This window comes from Aquarana catesbeiana, linkage group LG04, assembly GCF_042186555.1.
Source record: "Aquarana catesbeiana isolate 2022-GZ linkage group LG04, ASM4218655v1, whole genome shotgun sequence".
NCBI lineage: Eukaryota > Metazoa > Chordata > Amphibia > Anura > Ranidae > Aquarana > Aquarana catesbeiana.
Window position 1 is genome coordinate 635092371 of NC_133327.1, and position 27074 is coordinate 635119444.

The window sequence follows — 27074 nt, forward strand, 5'->3', positions numbered from 1 at the left end:
TGGAAGCAGCGTCACAGGACACAGGCAAAAGCAAAGTCAGACAGTCCGTTCAGCAGGAGATCAGGCAGATATGAACAAAGGGATGATCCAGGAATAGTCAGGCAGGCAGGAGTTCGGCAACAGGTAATCAGATAAACAAGGTCAGACAAGCCGGGTCGGATTGGAGACTGGAGAATGGTCAGACGTAGCCGGGTCACTAGCAAATACAAATCAGGCGGAGAACAGGAACTCAGGTACAGAGCTGCAGACAAACAGCACCTGACAGAAGCACCTGTCATCCTTTTAAAGGGCCCTTGGCGCGAACGGGCGCGCGCGCGCACTCGCGAACGCGCGTACGGGCACACGCGGGAGCGCTCCGGCGCCCCCTGGTGGGGAATTAAGCAGAATTGTCCTGGAAGAGCTTCTTGTGCACCTGCGTGCACGCATATTTGCCCGACGGCCACTGATATGCCCCTGACAGGCTGTGTGTTAAATTATTTTGAGGGGAGAGCAAATTCACTCTGTTATACAAGCTGTACACTCACTAATTTACATTGTAGCAAAGTGTAATTTTTTTCAGTGTTGTCACATGAAAAGATATAATAAAATATTTACAAAAATGTGAGGGGTGTACTCACTTTTGTGAGATACTGTATTTTTCTTTACTTGTAGTGTGTTAAAAATAGATGTGGGGGAATGTGTATTCATTGGAAATATGTACTGAATATGTTTTCTTTATTTTGCCCAGACACACGCTTTTAAATGTCACTTCTATGGTTCTTATAAATAAATAGGCATTAAAGTGATTCTGAAGGAATTATTATTTTTTAAAATAACAAACATGTTATACTTAAAGTAATTGTAAAGTTTAATTTTTATTTTATTTATAAAATAACAAACATGTTTAACATATTTACCAGCTCTATGCTGTGGATTTGCACAGAGCAGCCCCGATCCTCCTCTTCTCGGGTCCTTCTTCTGTGCTCCTGGCCCCTCCCTCCTGTTGAGTGCCTCCACAGCAAACAGCTTGCTATGGGGGGCACCCAAACCAAGTCACAGTTCCCTGTGTCCATTCAGACACGGGGCTGTGGCCACTTCACAATTATGTGCCACGTTGTGTTGGTCTATCACATAAAATCCCAATAAAATACATTTACATTTTTGGTTGTACCATGACAAAATGTGGAACATTTCAAGGGGTATGAATATTTTTCAAGGCACTGTAAGCAGATGAGGGGGGCTGCTGACAAATAGCAGACAAATGCATAAAAAATCCAGTAAAGTTGTACGTCCGTATATATCTCCACAGCTGCTCAGATAAATGTCTAAGCTGCTTCCTACACCATCCTGTCCCCTCCCCAACACGTGTCGACACAGGAATATGATGTATCTTCCTTAGTCTTCCTCAGGGGAAGACTTGTCATATCCCTGTGTCGACACATGTTGGGGAGGGGACAGGACGGTGTAGGAAGCAGCTTAGACGTTTATTCGAGCAGTTGTGGAGATATATACAGATGTACAACCTTACTGGATTTTTATGCATTTGTCTGCTATAGAGTGGTGCGCTGCAAGCACCTAAAGAGTGTGAGTACCCTGGAGAATGTTTTTTAATAAATAATTGTTTTAAACAATAAAACAATATCCAGCCCTATTTTTCACATATGTACCGTGTATAACATCACTGAACAACCTAGGATCCTGCAGAGTCCATATTATACTGTAGAGCCCAGAGGTGGTTCAAATTGCGATTTCAGACCAAACTTAATTGTGTGGTCACAAATCCTGAGGTGAGCAGAATCAAATAGGGGGGAGAGCACGAGTTTGATGTCGCAGTGGATGATATTGGAGCACCAACACAAAGAATCACTACTTGTAAAAGTATAAGAGGACTTTACTGATGAATTCATATTTTTGTACATAATAACTGGGTACACTTTGTTTCACATTTATTATTGGCACAATAGCACCTTATAAATAGTTTTTAAAACTTTAAGTAAATAATTACTATGAAATGGATTCATATTTGTATTGGATATAAGATATATTGCACATTAAGGATGTGGATTTTGTTTTGTACAGCGCGGCACAATATTTTGGTTTATGAAGTTATCCGTACTATCTGGGATAACTCAACATGCATTGTACATGATGATTTTTAAAAGGCTGTCACCAGATTAGCTAAAAGCTTAAGTTTTAAAAAGTGGTTTTGATTGTTAGTTGAAAACAATTTGCATATTTATGTTACCCTATGTATTTTATTCATGCAGGCAATATAATTTTATCTAATTAATGGAAGTGCTATGCGGTAACATGAATTCATGTAGAGAAAGATGTAAATCACACACTCATTTGATAAAATATCACCTTTGGCCCCTTAGAAAGGTCAGGATCAAATAAGCTGGCTGGGGCACTGCTGTAGGGCTCTATGACTGTCATAGCTACTCTCCCCACTTTTGATAATTCCCTTATTTGTTTGATCATGGTGCACATGCTGTATGACCTCCTGCTTCTCCGAGTTATTGTATGAATATATTGTATGAATACCACTTTCTTGCAGATAAACTGCCCAAGGGCTGTTTGCAATAAAGCCTGAGGTATCAAGTGGGTGATGTTAGGTCAACCAGGCGTCAAGTACACAACTTAATCCATGGTCCCACGACTGAATGGTTCTGCTGTTCTGATCTGGAATATAGGTGGATGTGACCAGCAGCCACATCCCATCCTGATAATGTCCCAGTTGGTAGTGCATTGATTACAGTGCAGGTTTCATGGTGTCAATGAGAGGGGTGGTGATAAAATAAGTTGGAGACCAGCATGTTCAGGGACTGCAGAGGAACAAGACCCTGTGGTGAAGAAGATCGCTGGACCTTGGATTAGGAGAAGTATTAATGGGTGTTAATAACTTTATAAAAAAAAAAAAAGACAGTGCTGAGGAGCCTGTGGGTTTATTTTGTTATGTAGCTGGAGTTATGCTTTAATGGACAACTTTACTTTTTTACTGAAGATATCCTTTGTGGACCCCCTTCTTCTTCCTTCTCATATAGTCTTTCTTCAAAAATAGTCCCGGCAGGCATGTGCAGTTAGCATGTTTTGAAGGGGACATTACATAGTTTCAGGCAGGGACATGCAATAAAGACATCAGGAGTAGGAATGCAGATAAGAATTTGCCCACGGGGAATCCACTGAAGAGGGAAGGGGGTGCTAAATTGAAGTTGTCCTTTTCACCCACATTCTACAGAGAACTAACTTAAACGTGACATATTTTTGTAAATTATAATGCACAATTACTATTTATTTACAACGTTTTTAATATCAATGCGTAGAATCTGTAGGGTTTCTATCAAAAAGGCCCATTGCTGGCTGCTTACTTGTTGAATGTTTCTATCCAACTGGAAACCTATAGGGTCCGTATGAGTTAGCATAGAGGGTGTGCTCCTCCTCTGAATCATTCCACTGAGTTTGTTGTGAACTGATCAAGTTACAAAGGCTGCTTACAGTATAGTGACTGATATATATATATATATTATATAAAATGTATATATTCTTATTAAAAATATATACATTTTATATTTTAACCCAGAACATAAAAAAAAATCAATATAGATTAAATAATATACTTTTTTTTTCATTCCAGGTTGAATTAAACAATGGGATTGTAACCTTACAATTTAAAACAAAGTTGTCTCTGACACAAGTGAACTTGTGGGCTGGACTCTCTTATTGCAATGGCCGATGGAACACAATGTACATAAAGAGAGAAGGCTCTGTTTTTTCTGTCCAGCTCAATGCCTTGGTAGAGCGGGTCATAGACTCTGCAGCCTCACAGATTGAAGCCATCTCTGCAGTGTATGTCGGTGGAGTTCCAGAGACGGTGGGGAGCTCATTTCCAGAACTTCATAGTCAACGAGGTAAGCAGGTCAATATCTCAATATCAGAAGATGGTCCACAACTGTAACCTGAATCCACACCTAAAGCAAGACTTAAAGGGGTTGTAATCCTTTGTGGTTTTTCACCTCAATGCATTCTGTGAGCCTGCAGCTAAATGCGGGAGACTCCCGTGACTCGCGGGAGACTTGGGATGTCTCCATCTGCTCCTATTTTTTATGTGCTTATCGAACAGATATAACAGAATGCTTTCAATTGTAAATTTAACAGACTGCGACTGTTCTTATGAGATATGGCAAGGGGTATCTGCTTGGTGCATATACATACACTCTCTGCTAATAATATAAATATATATATATATATATATATATATATATATATATATATATATATATATATATATATATATACTGTGTATATATATATATATTTATATATATATATATATATATATATATATACATACACTCACCGGCCACTTTATTAGGTACACCTTGTTAGTACGGGGCTGGACCTTGTTTTGCTTTCAGAACTGCCTTAATTCTTCATGGCATAGATTCAACAAGGTGTTGGAAACATTCCTCAGATTTTGATCCATATTGACATGATAGTATCACACAGTTTCTGCAGATTTGTCGGCTGCACATCCATGATGCAAATCTCACATTCCACCACATACCAAAGGTACTCTATTGGATTGAGATCTGGTGACTGTGGAGGCCATTGGAGTACAGTGACCTTATTGTCATGTTCAAGAAACCAGTGGTGAGATGATTTGAGCTTTGTGACATGGTGCATTATCCTACTGGAAGGAGCCATCAGAAGATGGGTACACTGTAATCATAAAGGGATGGACATGGTCAGCAACAATACTCAGGTAGGTCATGGCATTTAAATGATGCTCAATTGGTATTAAGGGGCCCAAATTGTACCAATAAAATATCCCCCACACCACCAGCCTGGACATATGATTCAAGGTCCAATTTAGGTGAGCCTTTGCGAATTTTAGCCCCAGTTTCCTGTTCTTAGTGGCATCTTGTGTGGTCTTCTTCTGCTGTAGCCCATCTGCTTCAAGGTTCGATGTGTTGTGGGTTCAGAGATGATATTCTGCATAGCTTGGGTGTAACGAGTGTTTATTTGAGTTACTGTTGCCTTTCTATCATCTCAAACCAGTCTGCCCATTCTCCTCTGACTTCTGATATCAACAAGGCATTTTCATCCACACAACTGCTGCTCACTGGATCTTTTCTCTTTTTTTAGACTATTCTCTTCAAACCCTAGAGATGGCTGTGCGTGAAAATCCCAGTAGATCAGTTTCAGACCAGTCTGTCTGGCACCAACAATCATGCCATGTTCAAAGTCACTTAAATCCCCTTTCTTCCCCGTTCTGATGCTCGGTTTGAATTTCAGCAAGTCATCTTCACCACATCTAGATGACTAAATGCATTGAGTGGCTGCCATGTCATTGGCTGATTTGTGTTACCAAGCAATTAAACAGGTGTACCTAATAAAGTGGCCGTGTGTATATTCCACAATAAAACGAAGTGTTATCTCATGCCTATGGACACCTCTAAGTAAAAGATCAGTTATAAGCTGTAGGTCAGCCTGCTACCTGTTTTTCCTTTTGCATAATTTAAAATAAACGTAAAATGTCCAACAGAGAAAGTGTGGGGCCCCATAATGGTTATGATTCATGCAGACCTGCGATATTCTACGTTGCACACCCTTTTATGCATATCCCATCAGCATTTTATTTATCTGAAAAATCCTCATCATCTAGTCTTCCAGAGGGGCCACGAAACTCCAGCTTAAATGTGTAATTGAGCACAATGAATTTCAAAGGTCAGCTTTTAACTATATGAAGTCGGGGCAATTTAATTTGCAGGCTTAATTATAAATGGTCCACACAATGATGACTGTATGCCCAGTAGATAAACCAGGAGAGGTGTCATGTGAAGCTGTATACCAGTGCTGGAAGATTTAATTACCAAGGATACATCAATAATATTTTTCATATAATTGTATCTGTGCACAAGGAATAATTGAATAGCTTAAGGCAGTAGTAGTTAGTTCCGAGTTTCCATTTTCTCCCCTCCTGATTTACTGATGGAGGTAAAGAAGATACATGCAGGAAACTAGACATTGTTATATAAAACATAATCATGGACCCTTCTGATTTAAAATTGGTAAGTGTATGTAAAGCCATTTCTACACTTTTGGATTGAGTGGGGAATGATTATTAAGAACCGTTTGCATCAAGTTTATTTCTTCTCTGTGTCCCGTTGGGGAGTTTTCCTATCACTGTCCCAAAGGTACAACTGGAATTAAAGTAGGAGTAAACTTCCTTGTATGATTTTCACCTATAGGTAAGCCTATAATAAGGCTCACCTATAAGCACAGTCAGGGCTTTTTTTCTTAGAGAATAGGTGCAGGAACTCCCCCAACCCCCTTTTAAGTCACCCCTTGTCTCCCCCCCCTACCCACCTCCAAGTACCGTCCCTTGGTTCCATTTATTACCCACCTCCCAGTACCAAGTATTATTTTGTGGTGTTAAGTAATTTGTATGCAATTTGTTAGCGATAACAAAAAAAGCAGTAAAATTGATCCCCTGAAGCCAGCAACAATAGATCCCCCCAGCAACAACAGGCTCCTATCCCAGGTATATTAGATCCCCCCAGCAATAACAGATCAACCCAGAAACAACATTTCTCCCCCCCCCCCAGCAACAATAGACCCCACCCCAGCAACAATAGATACCCCCAGCAATAATAGACCCCCCTCCCCAGCAACAATAGATCCCACCTCAGCAACAATAGATCCCTCAGCAATAATAGATCCATCACACAACATTATTGCCCCAGCCAGGGCCAGGATAAGGGGTGGGCAGGAGGGGCGGCTGCCCTGGGTGCTGTGGTATCATGTGAGGTGGAGGGGGGGCGCCACAAGGAGATTGGGGGGAGAGAATTTGTGTTGAAAGAGGAATTTTGGGGATAGGCTAAGTGTAAGTATTTTTCTAGTGGGGGGTGTTTAGGGGGGGCGAAGAGTGGTGATTTAGGGGGATTTGTGCTAGGCAGGGGTATTTGGGGGCAATGTGTGCTGGGAGGGGGGATTTGAAGTGGGGGGGAGATGTATACTAGGAGGGGACATTTTAGGGGTTAGGGTTTTTTCAGGGGGATGGGGGGGGGCAAAAATTTGTGATGAGAGGTAGGATTTTATCAGGGGGGCAGATTTGTACTGGGAGGAGGGGGAATTTATGCTTAGGGATAAGCATGCAGATTAGTGCTCAGTGTTTTTGTGGGGAGATTTTTGCTGACACATAATGCTCATACATCTTAGGGGGGTGCAGTTTGGCATGTTTGCCCTGGGCTCTAGATGACCTTGTCCCGGCACTGCCCCCAGCAACAATGCCCCCCCATTACAAAATACCACCTCAATAACAATGTGATCCACCCCAGCAACAACAGCTCTTCCAGCAGCAAGCAACAATAGACCTCTCCCTCAACAGTAGTAGCAACAATTGACCCCTCAGCAACATAAGATGCCCCCTAGCAACAATAGACCCCCATGTAAAAATAGATCCCTACCATTTATAACAGATCCCCCAACAGTCAGAATCATAGACCCTCCAGCACCCCTTGCCATTACTTACATTCAGTGCTGGAGGTGCCGGAACTGCGTTCCGCCACATTCCCCCCTGAAAAAAAGCCCTGGGTACAGCAAATATCTCCTAAACATGCACCATTTGGAAATATTTACTTTAGATGCAGCCGGTGACGTCACCCCATGCCCTTCCTTCAGAGTCCTGTGCCATAAACAGCCGCTCATGCGTGGGAGTGACATCATCACGGCTCATCCAATCAAAGGACCGGAGCCTGCCAACCTTGTTCTAAGGTAAGTTTCACATAACGTGCTAGTATGCAATGCATACTAAATGCAGAGAAATATAAAAGTAGAAGGCAACAAAGTGACAACAGTAACCAGGACAAATAGAGAGGGCAAATTTCTTCACCCACCAAAACGGCAAAAGCAGCTGATAGAGATTTTATACTTCCTCTCTATAGCCAAAACTAAGCAAAAAAAGGTTTGATTTTATATACAATTTATTATGATGCTCATAATTAGCCCGATAGAGCCTTGTTAAAACAGAAGGTAACTACATAAATACTTTTAAAAATCTCCTACTCTCTCTAAAACGTATAATAAGGCTTTAGCCATGCTCTGCTTCCTGCAGATTAGTGCTGCACAATGGTTGTATTTCACTTTCCATATTCTATGTAGGAAGGTGTCTTCAATTGAATACAATGAGCTCTGTATGTGACATATACAGTATGTTGTGTAATCATTTACTTATCGAGGAAGCTGAGTGACTGCAATAAAATACAGATCATCCACTAGTGCAGCTTTTTTCAACCAGGGTGCCCTTCAGGTGTCTTCAGGGGTGCCTTGGGAAAATGCCTAGAAATTGCCCAAAAATTGTATACAAGCCAAAAGACATGGGCACTACTGAAAAATGTGTTTAGTTTTGTTTTCGTGTAATTTTTTTTTTTTTACGTTTATCTGATCATTCATTATAATCGGCATTCTTTACTTTTGTATCATTCATAACTTCGGATGCATTCGTATTCGTTCCGTTCCATTCGTTTAGATGCGACATTCATTACTTCCAATAACTCGTAACTTTGGATGCATTCGTATTCATTCCACTCCATTCATTTAGATGCAGCATTTGTTACTTTGGATAATTCGTAACTTCGGATGTATTCTTATTCGTTACATTCACTAATGCCCCGTACACACGGTCGGATTTTCCGACGGAAAATGTGTGATAGGACCTTGTTGTCGGAAATTCCGACCGTGTGTGGGCTCCATCACACATTTTCCATCAGATTTTCCGACACACAAAGTTTGAGAGCAGGCTATAAAATTTTCCGACAACAAAATCCGTTGTCGGAAATTCCGATTGTAAGTACACAAATCCGACGGACAAAGTGCCACGCATGCTCAGAATAAATAAAGAGATGAAAGCTATTGGCCACTGCCCGTTTATAGTCCCGACGTACGTGTTTTACGTCACCGCGTTCAGAAGGATCGGATTTTCCGACAACTTTGTGTGACCGTGTGTATGCAAGACAAGTTTGAGCCAACATCCGTCAGATAAAATCCATGGATTTTGTTGTCGGAATGTCCGAACAACGTCCGACCGTGTGTACAGGGCATAACAGTTACTTTAGCCAAATTTGAAATGAAATTTCAATAAAAATGTAAATCTAATCTATCCCAAATTAGCTGCTATGGTGCAGAGACCTAAATAGAAGTATTACTGACATCAGCTATTTTACCTATAATTGAATAGTTTATAATAATAAATAATATTAATAATAAAAACTATAATAGTTAAGATTTTCATTTTAATAGAAAATACGAAAAACAAAATTATCTGAATGTAATCAATTTGTTAAATTTGTAGGTTGAATCTTTTTTCGTTCTTTCAGATTTTTGTATTTTCGTTCTTTCAGATTTTCATTCTTTCTGATTTTTGTTCTTTCAGGTTTTTGCTCTTTCGGGTTTTTGTTCTTTCGGGGTTTCGTTCTTTCGGATTTTCGTTCTTTCAGGTTTTTGTTCTTTCGGGTTTTTGTTCTTTCGGGTTTTCGTTTTTTTTGGATTTTTGTTCTTTCAGATTTTTGTTTGCATTCGTTTTTGGATGCATTCATCAAAAGAGTCTTTTGTTCATGCTTCCGAATGAACAAATATGCTGAATTTTGTCCAAAAACAAATTCAAAACGAAACAAATTGCACATGTCTACAAGCCAATGGATGGATCAAGCCTGCCTATTAGTTACATAAAGCAACAGGTTTTCACTGTGCACCATTACTACCTTCTGGCCACCAATGACCTAACAACCAATGACATCATCGGTTGATAAGGAGGACTTTGGGCACCTGCACAGCATCCTTGTTTGCCCCCCCCCCCACTCCACCAGCACTGGGGCCACATTAGCAGAGTGATGGAGAGAAACTGAGGGAGAAGAGAAACATTGGAATACTAGTCAGTATCAGTGTGCAAAGATATAACCATGCCAATGGTGCAGCAGAAAACATATAGCACAGTGAGGAAGGTTTGTGGTCCAGGATGATAGGACAGTGAAAATTAGAAGCGGAATCCCTCCACAGTTTCGGAATGCCAGCCGGCCGCATACCGGAAGCAGTGCGACCACTTTATGGGGGCGCTAGACTAATTTGCCTCTTAGCCCAGTCCACCCGATAAGACTGGCGCTACACTTATGCCGCATATACGCGATCACACATTCCGAAAACAAAATCCATGTTTTTTTTCCGACGGATATTGTCTCAAACTTGTCTTGCATACACACGGTCACACAAATCTTGATGGAAATTCTGACCGTCAAAAACGCAGTGACGTACAACACGTACAACGAGCCGAGAAAAATGAAGTTCAATAGCCAGTGCGGCTCTTCTGCTTGATTCCAAGCATGCGTGGAATTTTGTGCGTCGGAATTGTGTACACACGATCGGAATTTCCAACAGATTTTGTTGTCGGAAAATTTGAGATCCAGATCTCAAATTTTGTTTGTCGGAAATTCCGACGGAAAATGTCCGATGGAGCCTACACACAGTCGGAATTTCCAACAACAAGCTCACATCGAACATTTCCCATTGGAAAATCCGACCGGGTGTAAGCGGCATAATGCCCCGTACACATGGGCGGATTTTCCGATGGAAAATGTCCGATCGGAGCATGTTGTCGGAAATCCATCGGGCTCCATCGGACATTTTCCATCGGATTTTCCGACACACAAAGTTTGAGAGCAGGATATAAAATTTTCCGACAACAAAATCCGTTGTCGGAAATTCCGATCGTGTGTACACAAATCCGACAGACAAAGTGCCACGCATGCTCAGAATTAGGGATGAGCCGAACACCCCCCGGTTCGGTTCGCACCAGAACCTGCGAACGGACCGAAAGTTTGCACGAACGTTAGAACCCCATTGACGTCTATGGGACTCGAACGTTCGAAATCAAAAGTGCTCATTTTAAAAACTAATTTGCATGGTATTGTCCTAAAAAGGGTTTGGGGACCCGGGTCCTACCCCAGGGGACATGTATCAATGCAAAAAAAACTTTTAAAAACGGCCGTTTTTTCGGGAGCAGTGATTTTAATGATGCTTAAAGTAAAAAAAAAAAAAGTGAAATATTCCTTTAAATATCGTACCTGAGGGGTGTCTATAGTATGCCTGTAAAGTGGCGCGTGTTTCCCGTGTTTAGAACAGTCCCTGCACCAAATGTCATTTTTAAAGGAAAAAATCTAATTTAAAACTGCTTGCGGGTTTAATGTAATGTCGGGTCCTGGCAATATGGATGAAAATCAGTGAGACAAACGGCATGGGTACCCCCCAGTCCATTACCAGGCCCTTTGGGTCTTGTATGGATATTAAGGGGAACCCCACACCCAAATTAAAATAAGGAAAGGTGTGGAACAGCAGTATACAGGCGGTGCAAACAAGACAGGAACTGTAGGTTTGTTGTTAAGTAGAATCTCTTTGTAATTTTGAACGGGTACATTTTTAACGTGTTTAGCTCCAGCCAAAAAATCTTTTTTAAGCTTTTTGGAAAACATAGGGAAGGGTTATCACCCCTGTGACATTTGTTTTGCTGTCTTTCCCCCTCTTCAGAAGATTTCACCTCACTTTTTGTCCCAATGGATTGGAAAGCATCAGTGGAAAGGAGAAATGTTTTTCCCATATTAACTCTTACAGGAGAGAATTTCCCTTCCTAGGGGTAGATTTCAACTCACTTCCTGTTGTCTCCTTCCGTTTGCAAGTAGGAGTCGTTTGTAAGTTAGTTGTTTGAAAGTAGAGTCCTGCCCTATATACTCAGCAGAAATTTGGGCCTTAGGTGTTGCTGTGGCCACAACACTGTAAGCCCTCACAGGGCCCTGCTGTGAAATATTAGATTAAGAATTGTAATTACATGCCCCTGTTGAACAGGAGCTGAAAAATTAGGCCTTAGGCACTGGTGCTGGTGCCACAACACTGCAACCCCTCACAGACACTCTAGTTGGAACGCAGGAACGAGCCCTGCTGCAAAGTATTGCATCAAAAATTGTAATTACACGCCCCTGTTAAACAAGGGCTGAAAAATTGGGCCTTAGGCACTGGTGCTGGTGCCACAACACTGCAACCCCTCACAGACACTCTAGTTGGAACGCAGGAACGAGCCCTGCTGCAAAGTATTGCATCAAAAATTGTAATTACACGCCCCTGTTAAACAGGGGCAGAAAAAATGGGCCTTAGGCACTGGTGCCACAACACTGCAACCCCTCACAGACACTCTAGTTGGAATGCAGGAACGAGCCCTGCTGCAAAGTATTGCATCAAAAATTGTAATTACACGCCCCTGTTAAACAGGGGCTGAAAAATTGTGCCTTAGGCACTGGTGGTGGCGCCCAGAACCAAAAATGTTCTTACAAGCTATCAGCGTGATGATTGAGGAGGAAGAGGATAATTACTCAGGGATAGTCACTCAGCATCAGCATAGGCAGTCTTTGAAGGGATCTGAGATTTCAAAAAAAATTATTCGGTTACATCAGCATCAGGTGCTTGGTAGCTGGTGGTGATCCAAGACTGATTCATTTTTATGAAGGTCAGTCGATCGACCGAGTCAGTGGACAGACGCACCCTGTGATCGGTTACCACGCCTCCAGCAGCACTGAATGTGCGTTCCGAAAGAACGCTGGATGCAGGACAGGCCAGTAGCTCAATTGCATAATGTGCAAGCTCTGGCCAGTGATCCATCCTCAAGACCCAGTAACCCAGAGGATTTTCGGTGGGAAAGGTGTCCAAGTCTGATCTTGCCCCTAGGTATTCCTGCACCATGTAAAACAGACGCTGGCGATGGTTGCTGGAACCGATCATACCTTGGGGCTGCGGACCAAAAAATTGTCTGAACGCATCGGTCAGACGGCCACCTTCTCCACCACTCCTTCTTTGACTGACCGAAGCCTCAGCAACACGTTGTCCAGAAACAGGAGTTTGTAACCTCCCAGTCTCTGGGAACGCGTTGCACAGACCTTTCTGCAAGGCCTCTCGAAGATGTTTCATCCTCTGCTCCCTCTGCGATGGCAAGATAAGGTCCGCAACCTTACCCTTGTAACGTGGATCAAGGAGGGTTGCCAGCCAGTATTGGTCCTTCTCCTTGATACCACGAATACGAGGATCCTTACGCAGGCTTTGCAGGATCAGGGAGGCCATGCAGCGTAGGTTTGCTGAGGCATTCGGTCCGGAGTCCTCTGGGTCACTAAGGACGACATGGTCCGCAGCCACCTCCTCCCAGCCACGTACAAGTCCATGTGTTTCTTGGGACTGATCCCTTAAAGACTGCTGCTGATGCTGAGTGCCAGGCTCCACCTCCATACTGACACAATCTTCCTCCTCCTCCTCCTCCTCGTCCTCTTCCTGTGTGATCGGCGGGCACGCAGGAACACTGTCTGGATAAAGGGGGCCTTGAGAGCTAAGGAAGTCCTCCTCTTCCTGCCTCTGTTCTGCCTCAAGTGTCTTGTCCATTATTCCACGCAGCGTGTGCTCCAACAGGTGGACAAGGGGGAAAGTGTCACTGATGCATGCACTGTCACTGCTCACCATCCTCGTGGCCTCCTCAAATGGTGACAGGACAGTGCATGCATCCCTGATCATGGCCCACTGGGGTGGGGAAAAAAAACCAAGCTCCCCTGACCCTGTCCTGGTGCCATAGTCGCACAGGTACTCATTGATGGCCCTCTGCTGCATGTGCAGCCGCTGCAGCATGGCCAACGTTGAGTTCCACCTGGTGGGCATGTCACAGATTAGGCGGTTCTTGGGCAGGTTAAACTCCTTTTGGAGATCCGTCAGCCGAGCACTGGCATTATATGACCGGCGGAAATGCACACAGACTTTCCTGGCCTGCCTCAGGACATCCTGTAAGCCCGGGTACCTGCCCAAGAACCGCTGCACCACCAAGTTAAGGACGTGAGCCAAACAGGGCACATGGGTCATTTGTCCCTGTCGGAGGGCAGAGAGGAGGTTGGTGCCATTGTCGCAAACCACCATTCCTGCCTTAAGTTGGCATGGCGTCAACCACCTCTGAACCTGCCCCTGCAGAGCTGACAGAACCTCTGCCCCAGTGTGGCTCCTGTCCCCCAAGCACACCAGCTCAAGCACCGCATGGCATCTTTTGGCCTGCGTACTTGCGTAGCCCCTTGAACGACTACGGAGCACCGCTGGTTCCGAGGAAGAGGCCATGGAGGAAGAAGAAGAGGAGGGGGTGGAGGAGAGAGGTGTGTCACAATCATTAGCATTTTGGAGGCGTGGTGGCGGAACAACCTCCAACACTACTGCACCTTGTCCTGCATCCTTCCCAGCTGCCAGCAGAGTCACCCAATGCGCCGTGAAACTTATGTAACGTCCCTGTCCATGCCTGCTGGACCATGAGTCAGCGGTAATATGCACCTTACCGCTGACCGCCCTGTCCAGCGAGGCATGGACATTGCCTTCCACATGCTGGTAGAGAGCCGGAATCGCCTTCCGTGAGAAAAAGTGGCGTTTGGGTACCTGCCACTGAGGAACCGCACATTCCACAAACTCACGGAAGGGGGCAGAGTCTACCAACTGAAAAGGCAGCAGTTGAAGTGCTAGCAATTTTGCCAAGCTAGCATTCAACCGCTGGGCATGTGGATGGCTGGGAGCAAACTTCTTTCGGCGGTGCAGCAGCTGGGGCAGGGAAATTTGCCTGGTACAATCTGACGTCGGTGTACCAAAATCAGATTGCCCACAAGTACTTGGCTGTGACACACCTAATTCTACACCTTCATTCCTCTCAGTGCAGGTCTCAGAGAGGACTGAAGGTCTAGTGGGGTTGGAAATCTCAGCTGATGAGGAGCAAGGAGAGGTCCTCTTTGTTCTTTGGTGTGGGTCTTTTAGATACGCTTGCCAATGAACTGCATGGCAGGTCAACATATGTCTGGTCAAGCATGTGGTACCCAAGCGGGAGATGTTTTGGCCACGCGAGATACGCTTGAGACATATGTTGCAAATAGCAGCGGTGCGATCTGATGCACTCCTCTCAAAAAAGGCCCACACCAAAGAACTTTTTGAATAACGCGCAGAGACTGCAGCACCCTGCACATGTGGAGCTTTGGGGTGTGATGCAGTCAATGTGCTGCCCTTAGGCTGGCCCCTGGAGGGCATCCTGCCTCGTTGGTGATGTGCCGCCTCCTCCTCCTCCTCCTCTCTCCTATCAGGCACCCATGTTGAGTCAGTGACCTCATCATCCCCTCCCTCCTCATCACTGGAGCAAACCTGGCAGTATGCTGCAGCAGGGGGAGCATGACTGCCAGATTGCTGTCCTTCTTGGGCACCCCCTCTGTCCGTGCTCATGTTACTGCCTTCATCGAGCTCAGTATCATCATCAGAGCCTTCCAAACGCTGGGCATCCTCCTGGAGCATGTACCCAACACTGTGGTCAAACAGTTCGAGGGACTCCTCAGGAGGACATGGTGGGGCTAGGGAAGGAGTCACTGATGACATTGAGCCGAGGGAAGAGGCCGCTGCTTTGCCAGACAAAGTACCCTGGGCATGGGTGAGAGAGGATGAGGAGGATGAGGACGGCTTGGTCATCCACTCGACCAAGTCTTCCGCATGTTGCGGCTCAACATGGCCAGCTGCCGAAAAAAAGGCCAAGCGTGTCCCATGGCCACGTGCTGATGAGGATGCACCGTCTCCACGACCAGCACTAGACACAAAGCCTGCTTGCCCTCTCTTATTGGCTTGTGACTGTCTGCCTCTCCTTCTTGGCCTTCCAGACATACTAATGGCCTGTAGCTGCACTAAGCTGGGATATATATATATATATATATATATATATGTACTGATACTGCAGCTAGCAAAATCAACTGCCTGCCTGTAGTATGAGAACACCACCAACCTTCTACAGGTAGCTTTAGCTGAACACTGTGAGGTGGACGTACCCCACTAACTTGTAGGTTTAGCTGAACACTGTGAGGAAGACGCACTGCACTAACTGTAAATAGTCTATCTGCCTGACTGTGGTACTAATAGGATCAAAAGAACACCAGCAATTTTCTTCAGGTAGCTGTATTTACTGTAACAAGACAAGCCTGCCTGTCAGTAAGAAGATAACAGAAACGGATCTAGCTGAACACTGTGAGCAGGACGCACCCCACTAGCTTGTAGGTTTAGCTGAACACTGTGAGGTGGACGCACCCCACTAACTTGTAGGTTTAGCTGAACACTGTGAGCAGGACGCACCCCACTAACTTGTAGGTTTAGCAGAACACTGTGAGCAGGACGCACTGCACTAACTGTAAATAGTCTAGCTGCCTGACTGTGGTACTAATAGGATCAAAAGAACACAAGCAATTTTCTTCAGGTAGCTGTATTTACTGTAACAAGACAAGCCTGCCTGTCAGTAAGAAGATAACAGAAACGGATCTAGCTGAACACTGTGAGCAGGACGCACCCCACTAACTTGTAGGTTTAGCAGAACACTGTGAGCAGGACGCTCTGCACTAAATGTAAATAGTCTAGCTGCCTGACTGTGGTACTAATAGGATCAAAAGAACACCAGTAATTTTCTTCAGGTAGCTTTATATACTGTAACAAGACAAGCCTGCCTGTCAGTAAGAAGAGAACAGGAACGGATCTAGCTGAACACTGTGAGCAGGACGCACTGCACTAAATGTAAATAGTCTAGCTGCCTGACTGTGGTACTAATAGGATCAAAAGAACACCAGTAATTTTCTTCAAAATACTGTAACAAGACAAGCCTGCCTGTCAGTAAGAAGATAACAGGAACGGATCTAGCTGAACACTGTGAGCAGGACGCACTGCACTAAATGTAAATAGTCTAGAAGATAACAGGAACGGATCTAGCTAAACTGAATACAGTGTATATATATATATATATATGCAACACCTGGGATGCATATATATAGACAATACACTTTAAGTGCAGCTGACTGACTGTCCTGCCTAATCTAGCTAACTCAAATGAAATGACACTGTCTCTCTCTCTCTCTATTTCTCAGCACACCGGAACACACTGCACAGGGCCGCCATGCAGGCGGCCTTATATAGTGTGGGGCGTGTACTAAATCCCCTGAGCCATAATTGGCCAAAGCCTCCTTGGCTTTGGCCAATTACGGCTCTCTGTTAAGGCGGCGCTGTGATTGGCCAAGCATGCGGGTCATAGTGCATGCTTGGCCAATCATCAGCAAGCAATGCACTGCGATGCCGCAGTGAATTATGGGCCGTGACGCGCCACACGAATTTGGCGCGAACGGTCCATATCGTTCGCAATTCGACGAACGATCGAACAGCCGATGTTCGAGTCGAACATGGGTTCGACTCGAACACGAAGCTCATCCCTACTCAGAATAAATAAAGAGATGAAAGCTATTGGCCACTGCCCCGTTTATAGTCCCAACGTACGTGTTTTACGTCACCGCGTTCAGAATGATCGGATATTCCGACAACTTTGTGTGACCGTGTGTATGCAAGACAAGTTTGAGCCAACATCTGTCGGAAAATATCCATGGATTTTGTTGTCGGAATGTCCGATCAATGTCCGACCGTGTGTACGGGGCATAATAGTGTAGCGCAAGCCGGCGGGGACTCTTTCCGTGCTGACCCCCCTGCAAAGTGCTGCCCTAGGCCAGGATACAGCATTGGGTGTTGCTGCATTATGTAAAACTATTCATTTACTTTTTTTAAATTTTAGAATGGGGTGTCTCGAGATGTGCGGAGTTGTAAAGGGTGCCTTGACTGAAAAAAAGTTGAGAAACACTGCACTAGCGGATAATGTACAAATCTGTATAATTCATTCCGTGATGGAAATATGAAATGGCAAGAATGGAGAAATGTAAAAGCAAAATAAAAAATACTTGAGGTCAAATGCCACACACACATGGCTGCATGATCAATGAGAAACATTTGCAAAATTTCTGTATTTCTTGGCTAGAAGAAGAATTGATCTGAGGTCACTCATTTTTCATCTTACATTTCTTACCTAACTTACCGCTGATGACAAGGCTGTCAGGCTTAGCACTCAAATCCCGAATCTGTTGTTCTTAAACCTGATCCAAACCTACCCTCTGGAAAGCCCCCAGTGTGCCCCCTCATCAACCACTCCTCTCCCTCCCCCACCTTTAGTTTAGGAGACACTTTGCCTCCTCTCCTTAAAGAGGAAGTAAAGTCCCATGCATAGTTTGTACCTATAGGTAAGCCTATATTAAAGGCTTACCTATAGGTACTGTAAATACCTCTTAAACGTGCGCCGTTTAGGAGATCTTTACTATATATGCAGCCAATGACGTCATCAGCGCATGCACACTGAAGGAACAGCCACCCGCGCCGTTCCTTCAATATCCTGTGCCATGAATGACGGTTCCCCGGTGCATGCGCGGACCTGGAAGGAAGACTGGTGAAGATGGACGCTGCAGTTTTGGCTTCGTTTTCAGGTAAGTTTCACATAATGCGCTAGTATGTGATGCATACTAGCACATTATGCCTTTACCTTGCAGGTCTGGAAAAAAAACAAAAAACAACCAGTGGTTTACAGTGTTTGTTACCCAACACTTCATATTCCTCATATGTGTGACAGACTTCTTCCGGGTTTGGTCCCCCCTGCCAACCCGTACTTTGAAGCTTGGCAGCAGATTTCAGCTATTGGTTTTGGCTGAAATCAGCTGATCAGCTGTGTCCAATCACACGCAGAGTTTTGTATTAGGAACAGCGATCTAGATGTTTCTTCTCCCTGAGAAACAGGGAGAAAAAACAGCCAGACAGTAAGACCCCTTTCACACTGAGGTGGTTTTCAGGCGTTTTAGCGCTAGAAATAGCACCTGTAAAGCGCCTGAAAACTGCCTCCCATTCATTTCAATGTGATTTTTCACACTGGACGTTAGGAAAAGTTCTGCAAGCAGCATCTTTGGGCGGTTTGGAAGCGCTGTATACAGCGCTCCCAAAACGCACTGCCCATTGAAATGAATGGGCAGCGCTTCCAAAGCGCCTGAAAAGCTCTTCAGAAGTGACGCAACACGGGCGCTTTTAACCCCTTCTTCGTCCACTACTGGGGTAAAAACGCCCTGCTAGCTGCCGAAAATCGCCACCTAAACAGCGCTAAAGTGCCACTAAAACAAGCAGCACTTTAGCACTAATGCTCGGGCAACCCCAGTGTGAAAGTAGGCTTAAGTAAGCACACATTATAGATTGTTAGGCACACAGTTAACCCCTTGATTGCCTCTAGATGTTAACCCCTTCTCAGACAGTGTCTTTAGTACAGTGTCAAGTGTATAGTATTATCAGTGATCACTGTATTAGTGTCACTAGCGATGTCAGCGTCAGTGACCCTTCCAGATAGTGTCTGTTAGCACCAGATTGTCTGCCACCCTATCACAGTCCCACTTTAAGTCGCTGATCACCGCCATTACAGTATAGCATCTCTAGCTGTGTGAATTCCAGTATATATACCATAAATATGATTTTTTTTTTGTTTGTTTTTTTTTTTGTTTAACCACTTACAGACCGGAAGATTTTTCCTTGTAATGACCAAGTTATTTTTTGCGATATGGCACTGCGTCCCTTTAACTGACAATTGTGCGGTCGTGCGACGCTGTACCCAAACAAAACTGAAGTCCTTTTTTTTTCCCACAAATAGAGCTTTCTTTTGGTGGTAAAAAGAGCAACAATTTTGAAAAAAAAAAAAACAATATTTTTTAGTTTTTGCTATAATAAATATCCCCCAAAAAATTAAAAAAAACACAAATTTCTTCATCAGTTTAGGCCAATATGTATTCATATTTTTGGTTAAAAAAAATCTCAGTAAGCGTATATAGATTGGTTTGCGCAAAAGTTAGAGCTTCTACAAAAAAGGGGATAGATTTATGGCATTTTTATTATTATTTCTTTTTTTCTACTAGTTTTACTAGTTATGGCGGTGATTAGTGACTTTTAGTGGGACTGCGACATTGCGGCGGACAGATCGGACACTTTTGACACTTTTTTAGGACAAGTGACATTTATACAGCGATCAGTGCTATAAAGATGCACTGATTACTGTGTAAATGTCACTGGCAGGGACGGGGTTAACACTAGGGGGCGATCAAGGGGTTGAGTGTGTCCTAGGGAGGTGTTTCTAACTGTATGGGGGATGGGCTGCCTGGGAGAAGAGAGAGATCGCTCTTCCTGATCACTAGGAACAGCAGATCTCTGTCTCTCCGCCTCTGTCAGAACGGGGATCGGTCTATTTACATTGACAGATCCCCGTTCTGAACCTCTTTCCTGCCAGTGGCTGGCAGTCATCGTGCGCGCGCTTGCTATGGCTCTTAAAGGGGCCGATGTACACCTACGGCAATTTGCGGGAACGAGCAGACCTGCCACAGTATAATGACGACAGCTGGTTGGCAAGTGGTTAACAGAGATTTTTTTAAATTTGAATTTTGAATAGGCTAAGTTCACACAACTAACACATTATTACAGCACAGAATTTTTTTTTTTTTGTTGCAACAGTTTGCGCAGAGCCTTACAAAATAAAAAGGAGACAGTTAAGCCTCGTACACACGATCAGATTTTCCGCAAACAAAACTTTTGTCCGAAGAGTGTTGGCCAGGAACTTGTCTTGCATACAAACGGCAAGGAATTGTCGGCCAACAAGCACGAACGTAGTGACGTACTACGTGGTCTTTCAACTCTTTACTGCCACCCTTTGGACTTCTGCTAATTTCCTGTTAGTAGAAGTTTGGTAAGTGTTGATTTGCGCTTTTCATTTTGCGCTTTTCATTTTGCGCTTTTCAGTTCGTTTTTGAACGGCCGTTCGTCAACCAGCCATGTTGCGGAATTGGAGGAGACCCAAGTCCAGTCCAGGAACAGGAGGAGGAGGATTTCTTGGACAAAAAATTGGTTGCTTTATTAACCGTGACCAATTATGTCATATGCCTTTGCTGTGGGAGCTCTAGGAGAGTAATCCGGATGATTTTCGGATGATTTTCGGAATTATCCCCGGATGACGGATCCCTGCTTTCACTCTCTCTTGACAAACTCTTGGCATTGTTGACTCCCTATATTAAGAAGCAGGACACATACATGAGACTTTTATTTTATTTTATTGTTTGGTTGAATAATAATGATTTGATTTGGTATATTTTCTATATTTTTGGATGCTTAGAATGCACTTTTTGGGTAAGTTCTATTGGCAGATAGCATGTCTAATTTTATTCTTTCTTTTCTTTTCTTAATGCACAATAAAAAAAAAACTGTGGAGAATAATACTTGGCTATGTGTTTTACTTCAGTTTGGGAGTAGACAGTTACATTTTAAAAAATAAAATGTAAAATTAACAAGGGACACCAACATAGTTGTATCTTTGTTATTAAAAACTACGAGATAATGGTGTTGTGGTAACTTGCACCAAAAAAAAAAAAATAAAATAACAAGTATAATAATATTATTCTTGATATCACTAGAAAAAAAAAGCCTTTGAAAATTTGTTTGCAATAACTCCATCAGAATCACCAGCAAAGCAGCTTCATTATTATCCAAATAAAGAAGAAGAGAATTGTGCGCTGCATTTGGAGATTGCATAATTTGCCACGTCATGAATGTTAATTCTCCGTTACAAACACTAGTTTACAAGACCGACCACTTCTGGTTTGTCCTTGCTTTCGAGCATGCGTGTTTGTACTGTGGACTTTTGTTCGACGGACTTGTGTACACACGCTCGGAAAATCCGACAACAGACATTTGTCCGCGAAAAGTTTTAAAGCCTGCCATCCAACATTTGTCCGCGGAAAATCCGACAAAAATTGTTCGATGGATTGTACAAACAGTCGGATTTTCCGCCAACAGCCTGTCATCACACATTTCCCGTCGGAAAATCCGATCCTGTGTACGAGGCTTTACAGTTGCAATAAAGGATAAGAAGTCGAAAAATATAGAGTCTTATCTTTGTGTTTAAAACTGTGTGAATTGAGGCTCATCAATGACCTGTTAAAGACATTCTGGCCACTAGATGAAGGGCTTGTGTCCATGGGATTTGCTTGAAGTGAGTTATGTTTTCCCTTACAAGTCTATTGGAATACAAAACATGCTTAACGGCTGTTCACACTTGTGAGAATAGAAAATGCAAGTAAAAACTCATATGGAAGCACTTCCGTTAACCTGCATTTTTATGGGCGTTTTTTAAACTCATATTGCGTTTAGCTGCTTTTTTTTCCCTGTGAGTTTTCTGACTATTTTGTCATAATTTCCTTTTTTACAAGAAATACAATAAAATTGTTATTAGCAGACACAAACATAACATACCTTGCAAAATCTGAAAGCTAAAACTATATTTACTGGTAGTTAATAAATAAAGTTGTATATGTGAGTGAGGTCTGGGGCTCATTCACATGGGTGCCGGGGCTCAGTCACAGAATGGCTTGTATTTTTTTCAATGAATACAAGGTGATCTCTGATTGGAGAAGGTGGTAAGGAAAGTTTGTTAAAAAAATACAAGGCATTGTGTAAATGTATGCATGGGGTAGTTGCTCAACACAGGACCTGTAAGATTGTGCCTATCACTGTAATTGTGCCAGATACTATAAAGATTGTCAACTTCCACAGCAGTCTGTCAGGTAGGGATGAGCCGAAGACCCCCCTCCGGTTTGGTTCGCACCAGAACATGCGAACAGACAAAAACATTTGTGCAAACATGTGAACACCGTTAAAGTCTATGGGACACGAACGTAAAAAATCAAAAGTGTTAATTTTAAAGGCTTATATAAAGTTTTTGCCATGAAAACTGCTTGGGGACTTGGGCATTGCCCCAGGGGACATGTATCAGTGCAAAAAAAGTTTTTAAAACTGCCATTTTTTCAGGAGCAGTGATTTTAATAATGCCTAAAGTGAAACAATAAAAGTGAAATATTCCCTTAAATTTTCAGCCTGGGGGTCCCCTTAGGCTGCCTGTAAAGTGGCGCATCTGTCTCGTGTTTTACTGTGCCACAGCAAAATGACATTTCTAAAGGAAAAAATGTCATTTAAAATTGCTTGCGACTGTATGTATTGCTGGATCCCGGCAAAATAGATAAAAAATCTTGAAGAAAATCGGCGTGGGTTTCCCCCAGTCTATACCGGGCCCTTCGTCCATACCGGGCCCTTTGGGTCTGGTATGGATATTAAGGGGAACTCCACGCCAAAATTTAAAAAAAAATGGTGTGGGGTCCCCCCCCAAAATCCATAGCAGACCCCTATCCGAGCAAGCAGCCTGGCAGAGCAGGAAAGGGGGGGACGAGCGAACGCCCCCCCCCCTGAACCATACCAGGTCGCTTGCCCTCAACATGGGGCGGGTGCTTGCCCTCAACATGGGGTGGGTTCAGAAGCAGTGATTTTAATAATGCTTAATGTGAAACAATAAAAATTAAATATTCCTTTAAATATTGTGCCTGGGGAGTCCCCTTAGTCTGCCTGTAAAGTGGTGCATCTGTCTCATTACTGTGCTGCCGCAAAATGATATTTATAAAGGAAAAAGTGTCATTCAAAATTGCTCGCGGCTGTAATGTATTGCCGGAAAATGGCAATATAGATAGAAAATCGAGGAGAAAAATCGGCGTGGGTACCAGGCCGCTTGCCCTCCACATGGGACGGCTGCAGGGGCCTCGTCCCCACAACCCTGGCCCGGTGGTTGTGGGGGTCTGCTGACGGGGGGCTTATCGGAATCTGAAAGCCTCCTTTAACAAGTGGCCCACAGATCCTGACCCCCCCTATGTGAATGGGTATGGGGTACATTGTACAAGTACAAGTTGTTTGTACATTGTACAAGTGTTTTACGATTTCCATCCATCTTCAATCACGGCGCAGACAGACACGAAAAATATAAAAAAAAAAACGAAAATGCTCTGCCGACTGCTGTCTTTTCGCTGTGACAGCTGTTATATATGCAAGGGTGGGCCACCAGCTGACATAACCGGATGACCCCGCCCCTTGGTTACATCATGACCCGGATGACCCCGCCATTGCCTATATAACAGCTTTCACAGCCAAGAGACAGCAGTCAGCGGGACGCCTCCCATCGAGGCAGAGGTTTTTTTTTTCTCCATTTTCCGAGTTGTGATTGAAGATGGATGGACATCGCGGGACACTTTTTTTTTTACTTTTTCAATAAAGGACTTGTCAAAAACTGTGTATTGTGGTTTTTACTTTTTGACACCCATACCCATTCACATGGGGGGGGGGGGGTTAAGTGGTTAAAGTGGTTCTAAAGGCAGAAGGTTTATTTTACCTTAATGCATTCCATGCATTAAGGGTAAAAAAACCTTCTGGTGCAGCTCCCCCCAGTCCCCATTATACTTACCTGAGCCCCATCTTGATCCAGTGTATGGGAGCAGCAGCTCTCTTGGGTCTCTCTCTCCTCATTGAGTCACACAGCAGCAGGAAGGACCTTTGGCTCCTGCTGCTGTCAATTGCAGGCAGTGAGCCAATGAGGAAAGAGCAGGGGGGAAGGCTGAGCCACGCTCTGTGTGTGAATAGACAATGTCCATTCACAGGAGTGCCATTTGAGAGCGAGTCTGCTCAAGTGTCCCCAAAGCAAGACGCTTGCTATTGGGGCACTCTGCAGGGGGAGGAGCCAAGACCACCAGCGGGGGACCCAAAAAGAAGAGGATGCTGCTCTGTGCAAAACCTTTTCACAGAAAAGGTATAACAAGTTTGTTTATTAAAAAAAAAAACAACAACCTTTAGAATCATGCATGCAATAGCATGAACACTCCCAAAGTTGGTGAATACTTGTTATAGAAACTGTACTCTTGGTTGAAACTTCATTGTGGAAAAGCTCTTGGTTAGTTTGGAAAGCCAATACCTTTCTGCTCCTACCTAATCCAAAGGCAATATGAGCACCAGAACTGTCTGTCCCAGATGTGGGAAGAACTCACACTTTCTCGGCCTCTGCCTACGTAATGTAGGCGGGGTGATGTCTTTCCCCTTATGGCAAGATTTGGGGAACGTAGAGTAATCCAAATATCACTAAAAAGATGTTCCCAGCACTGTGCTCTGTGAGATCTGGAGTACCACGATTTTTCTGGGACCTCGATGAAATACGATGACATGCACCATGGTGGTTGGAGGAAAGGAGAGTGTGTTGTATTTTTTTCTTTCCCTACAGGTCTTGCTTATACCTTTATTTTAAGTGTTTCAGCAAGGTGGAGTAAACACCAGACCAGGTCCACTTTGTGATTTTCCCTCACTTCCTGTCACTGTGACACGTGTACAAATAGGGAGTGGAGTTATTACCAGGACAGAGGGCACAGATGGCAATAAAAATATCATTGGAAGTTTTAACTCTTCTTCACTCTACGAAAAATCTATTTTTGCAGTGCCTCTGTTAGAGATATTTCACATCACTTTCTTTCTTGACAGGGTCACCTATAGCTCTATGGCTCTTGCACACTGCTACCTGAAACCGCTCAGTTTTCATTCTCAGTCATACAGGCGTTTCTATTTTAATCCAAATGCAGCACATTGTTTTAAATGTGCTTGTACACATACTCTGCGTATTGATCAGTGAAAAAAAATAATACAGAAATCTGAGTTTCCAATCAGTATTTTTGTATGATGTGTATAACGTTTAGCGCTACAAAAAATAATCAAGTGAATAATAACCAAATACTGTATAAAAATATTCAACAGTCCAATATAAAAGATAAGAGTTAGGTGGATCAAACAGCCAGGATCGAAGGTAGATGGAGCTCCTTCCCTCCTCCACAAAAGCTCGTCACCAACACCCAAATAAGATGTCCTCTTATCGGAACTCAAGGACCCCCTGAGACCAGGTAGGTCAAATAGGCTTTTGGGGACTTTTCCCTTGTAACAATGCTACAGCTGAATTTCAGCAGCCACGAGAACGGTGCCTCAGCAAGATCTTAGAATGGATACTGCAAATTTCCACAAGTGTAGTACATAAAAATAGAAAAACACTAGATAGTGTAAAACCTTAAAAGCAGATCCTTTATTTAAAATGAGTGCTACTGACAATGTGTAAAAAATCTACGCGCACATCTCCATAAACAATCCCGGGCATGAAAGATCATGTCCGCCTTCATTTGCGGGTGACGTGATGACGTGACCAAGCTGCTCTGTCCGATGCGTTTCGTCACTACATGACTTCTTCCGGGGTCTGAATATTGCCCCTAAATGTTAACCCCTTCCCAGCCAGTGTCATTAGTACCGTGTCAGTGTATAGTATTATCACTGATCGCTGTGTTAGTGTCACTAACGATATATCAGTGCCAGTAACCCTCCCAGCCAGTGTCTGATTCACAGTGCCTATCACAGTCCCACTATAAATTTCTGATTCACCGCAATTGCAGTATAACATCTATAGCTGCCAGTATACATATACCACAGTTTGTAGATGCTGTAACTTTCACACAAACCGTTTAATATAGACTTATTGGGATTTTTTTTTTTTTTTACCAAAGACATATAGCAGAATACTTTTAAAAAATGTATTTCTTAGATATAATAATATAATAATAATAATAAAAAACTTTATTTTTAATAGTGCTTCTAACCACTTAAGGACCGCCCCACGTACATTTACTGCGGCAGGGCGGCCCCTAAGCGGAAATTCACGTATCTGTATGTGATTCACGTGCACGGCTCTGGGGCACGCATGCCGCCTTAGCACTCCTGCTGTAACCAAGGCAGACTGTCGTTCTGTCAGACAGGAAGAGAGACATCTGTGTTTCCTACTAATTAGGAACACAGATGTCTCTCTTCAGTCCATCCCCCACACAGTAAGAAAACACTCCTAGGGAACACAGTTAACCCTTTGATTGCCCCTGATGTTAACACCTTCCCTGCCAGTGTCATTTAGCACTGATCACTGTATTGGTGTCACTGGTCCCCAAAAAGTGTCAGATTTTTCCGCCGCAATGTCGCAGTCCCGCTAAAAATTGCTGATCGCCATCATTACTAGTAAAAACAATAAAAAAAAAGTCTATAAATATATCCCATAGTTTGTAAATGCAATAACTTTTGCGCAAACCAATCAATATACACTTTTTGGGATTTTTTTTTTCCCCAAAAATATGTAGCAGAATACAATTTGGCCTAAATTGATGAAGAAATTGGATTTTTTAATTTTTTTTATTGAGAATGTTTTA

General features: G+C 43.5%; 1 protein-coding gene across 1 annotated transcript in view; it reads left to right on the plus strand.

Moving 5' to 3' along the window:
• Positions 1-27074, plus strand: part of USH2A (usherin) — a 1400924-nt gene that overhangs the window by 605047 nt on the left and 768803 nt on the right. Inside the window, exon 28 of the mRNA XM_073628975.1 lies at positions 3614-3887. Coding sequence (XP_073485076.1) covers positions 3614-3887 — 274 coding nt within the window. The remainder of the gene's footprint in view (positions 1-3613; positions 3888-27074) is intronic.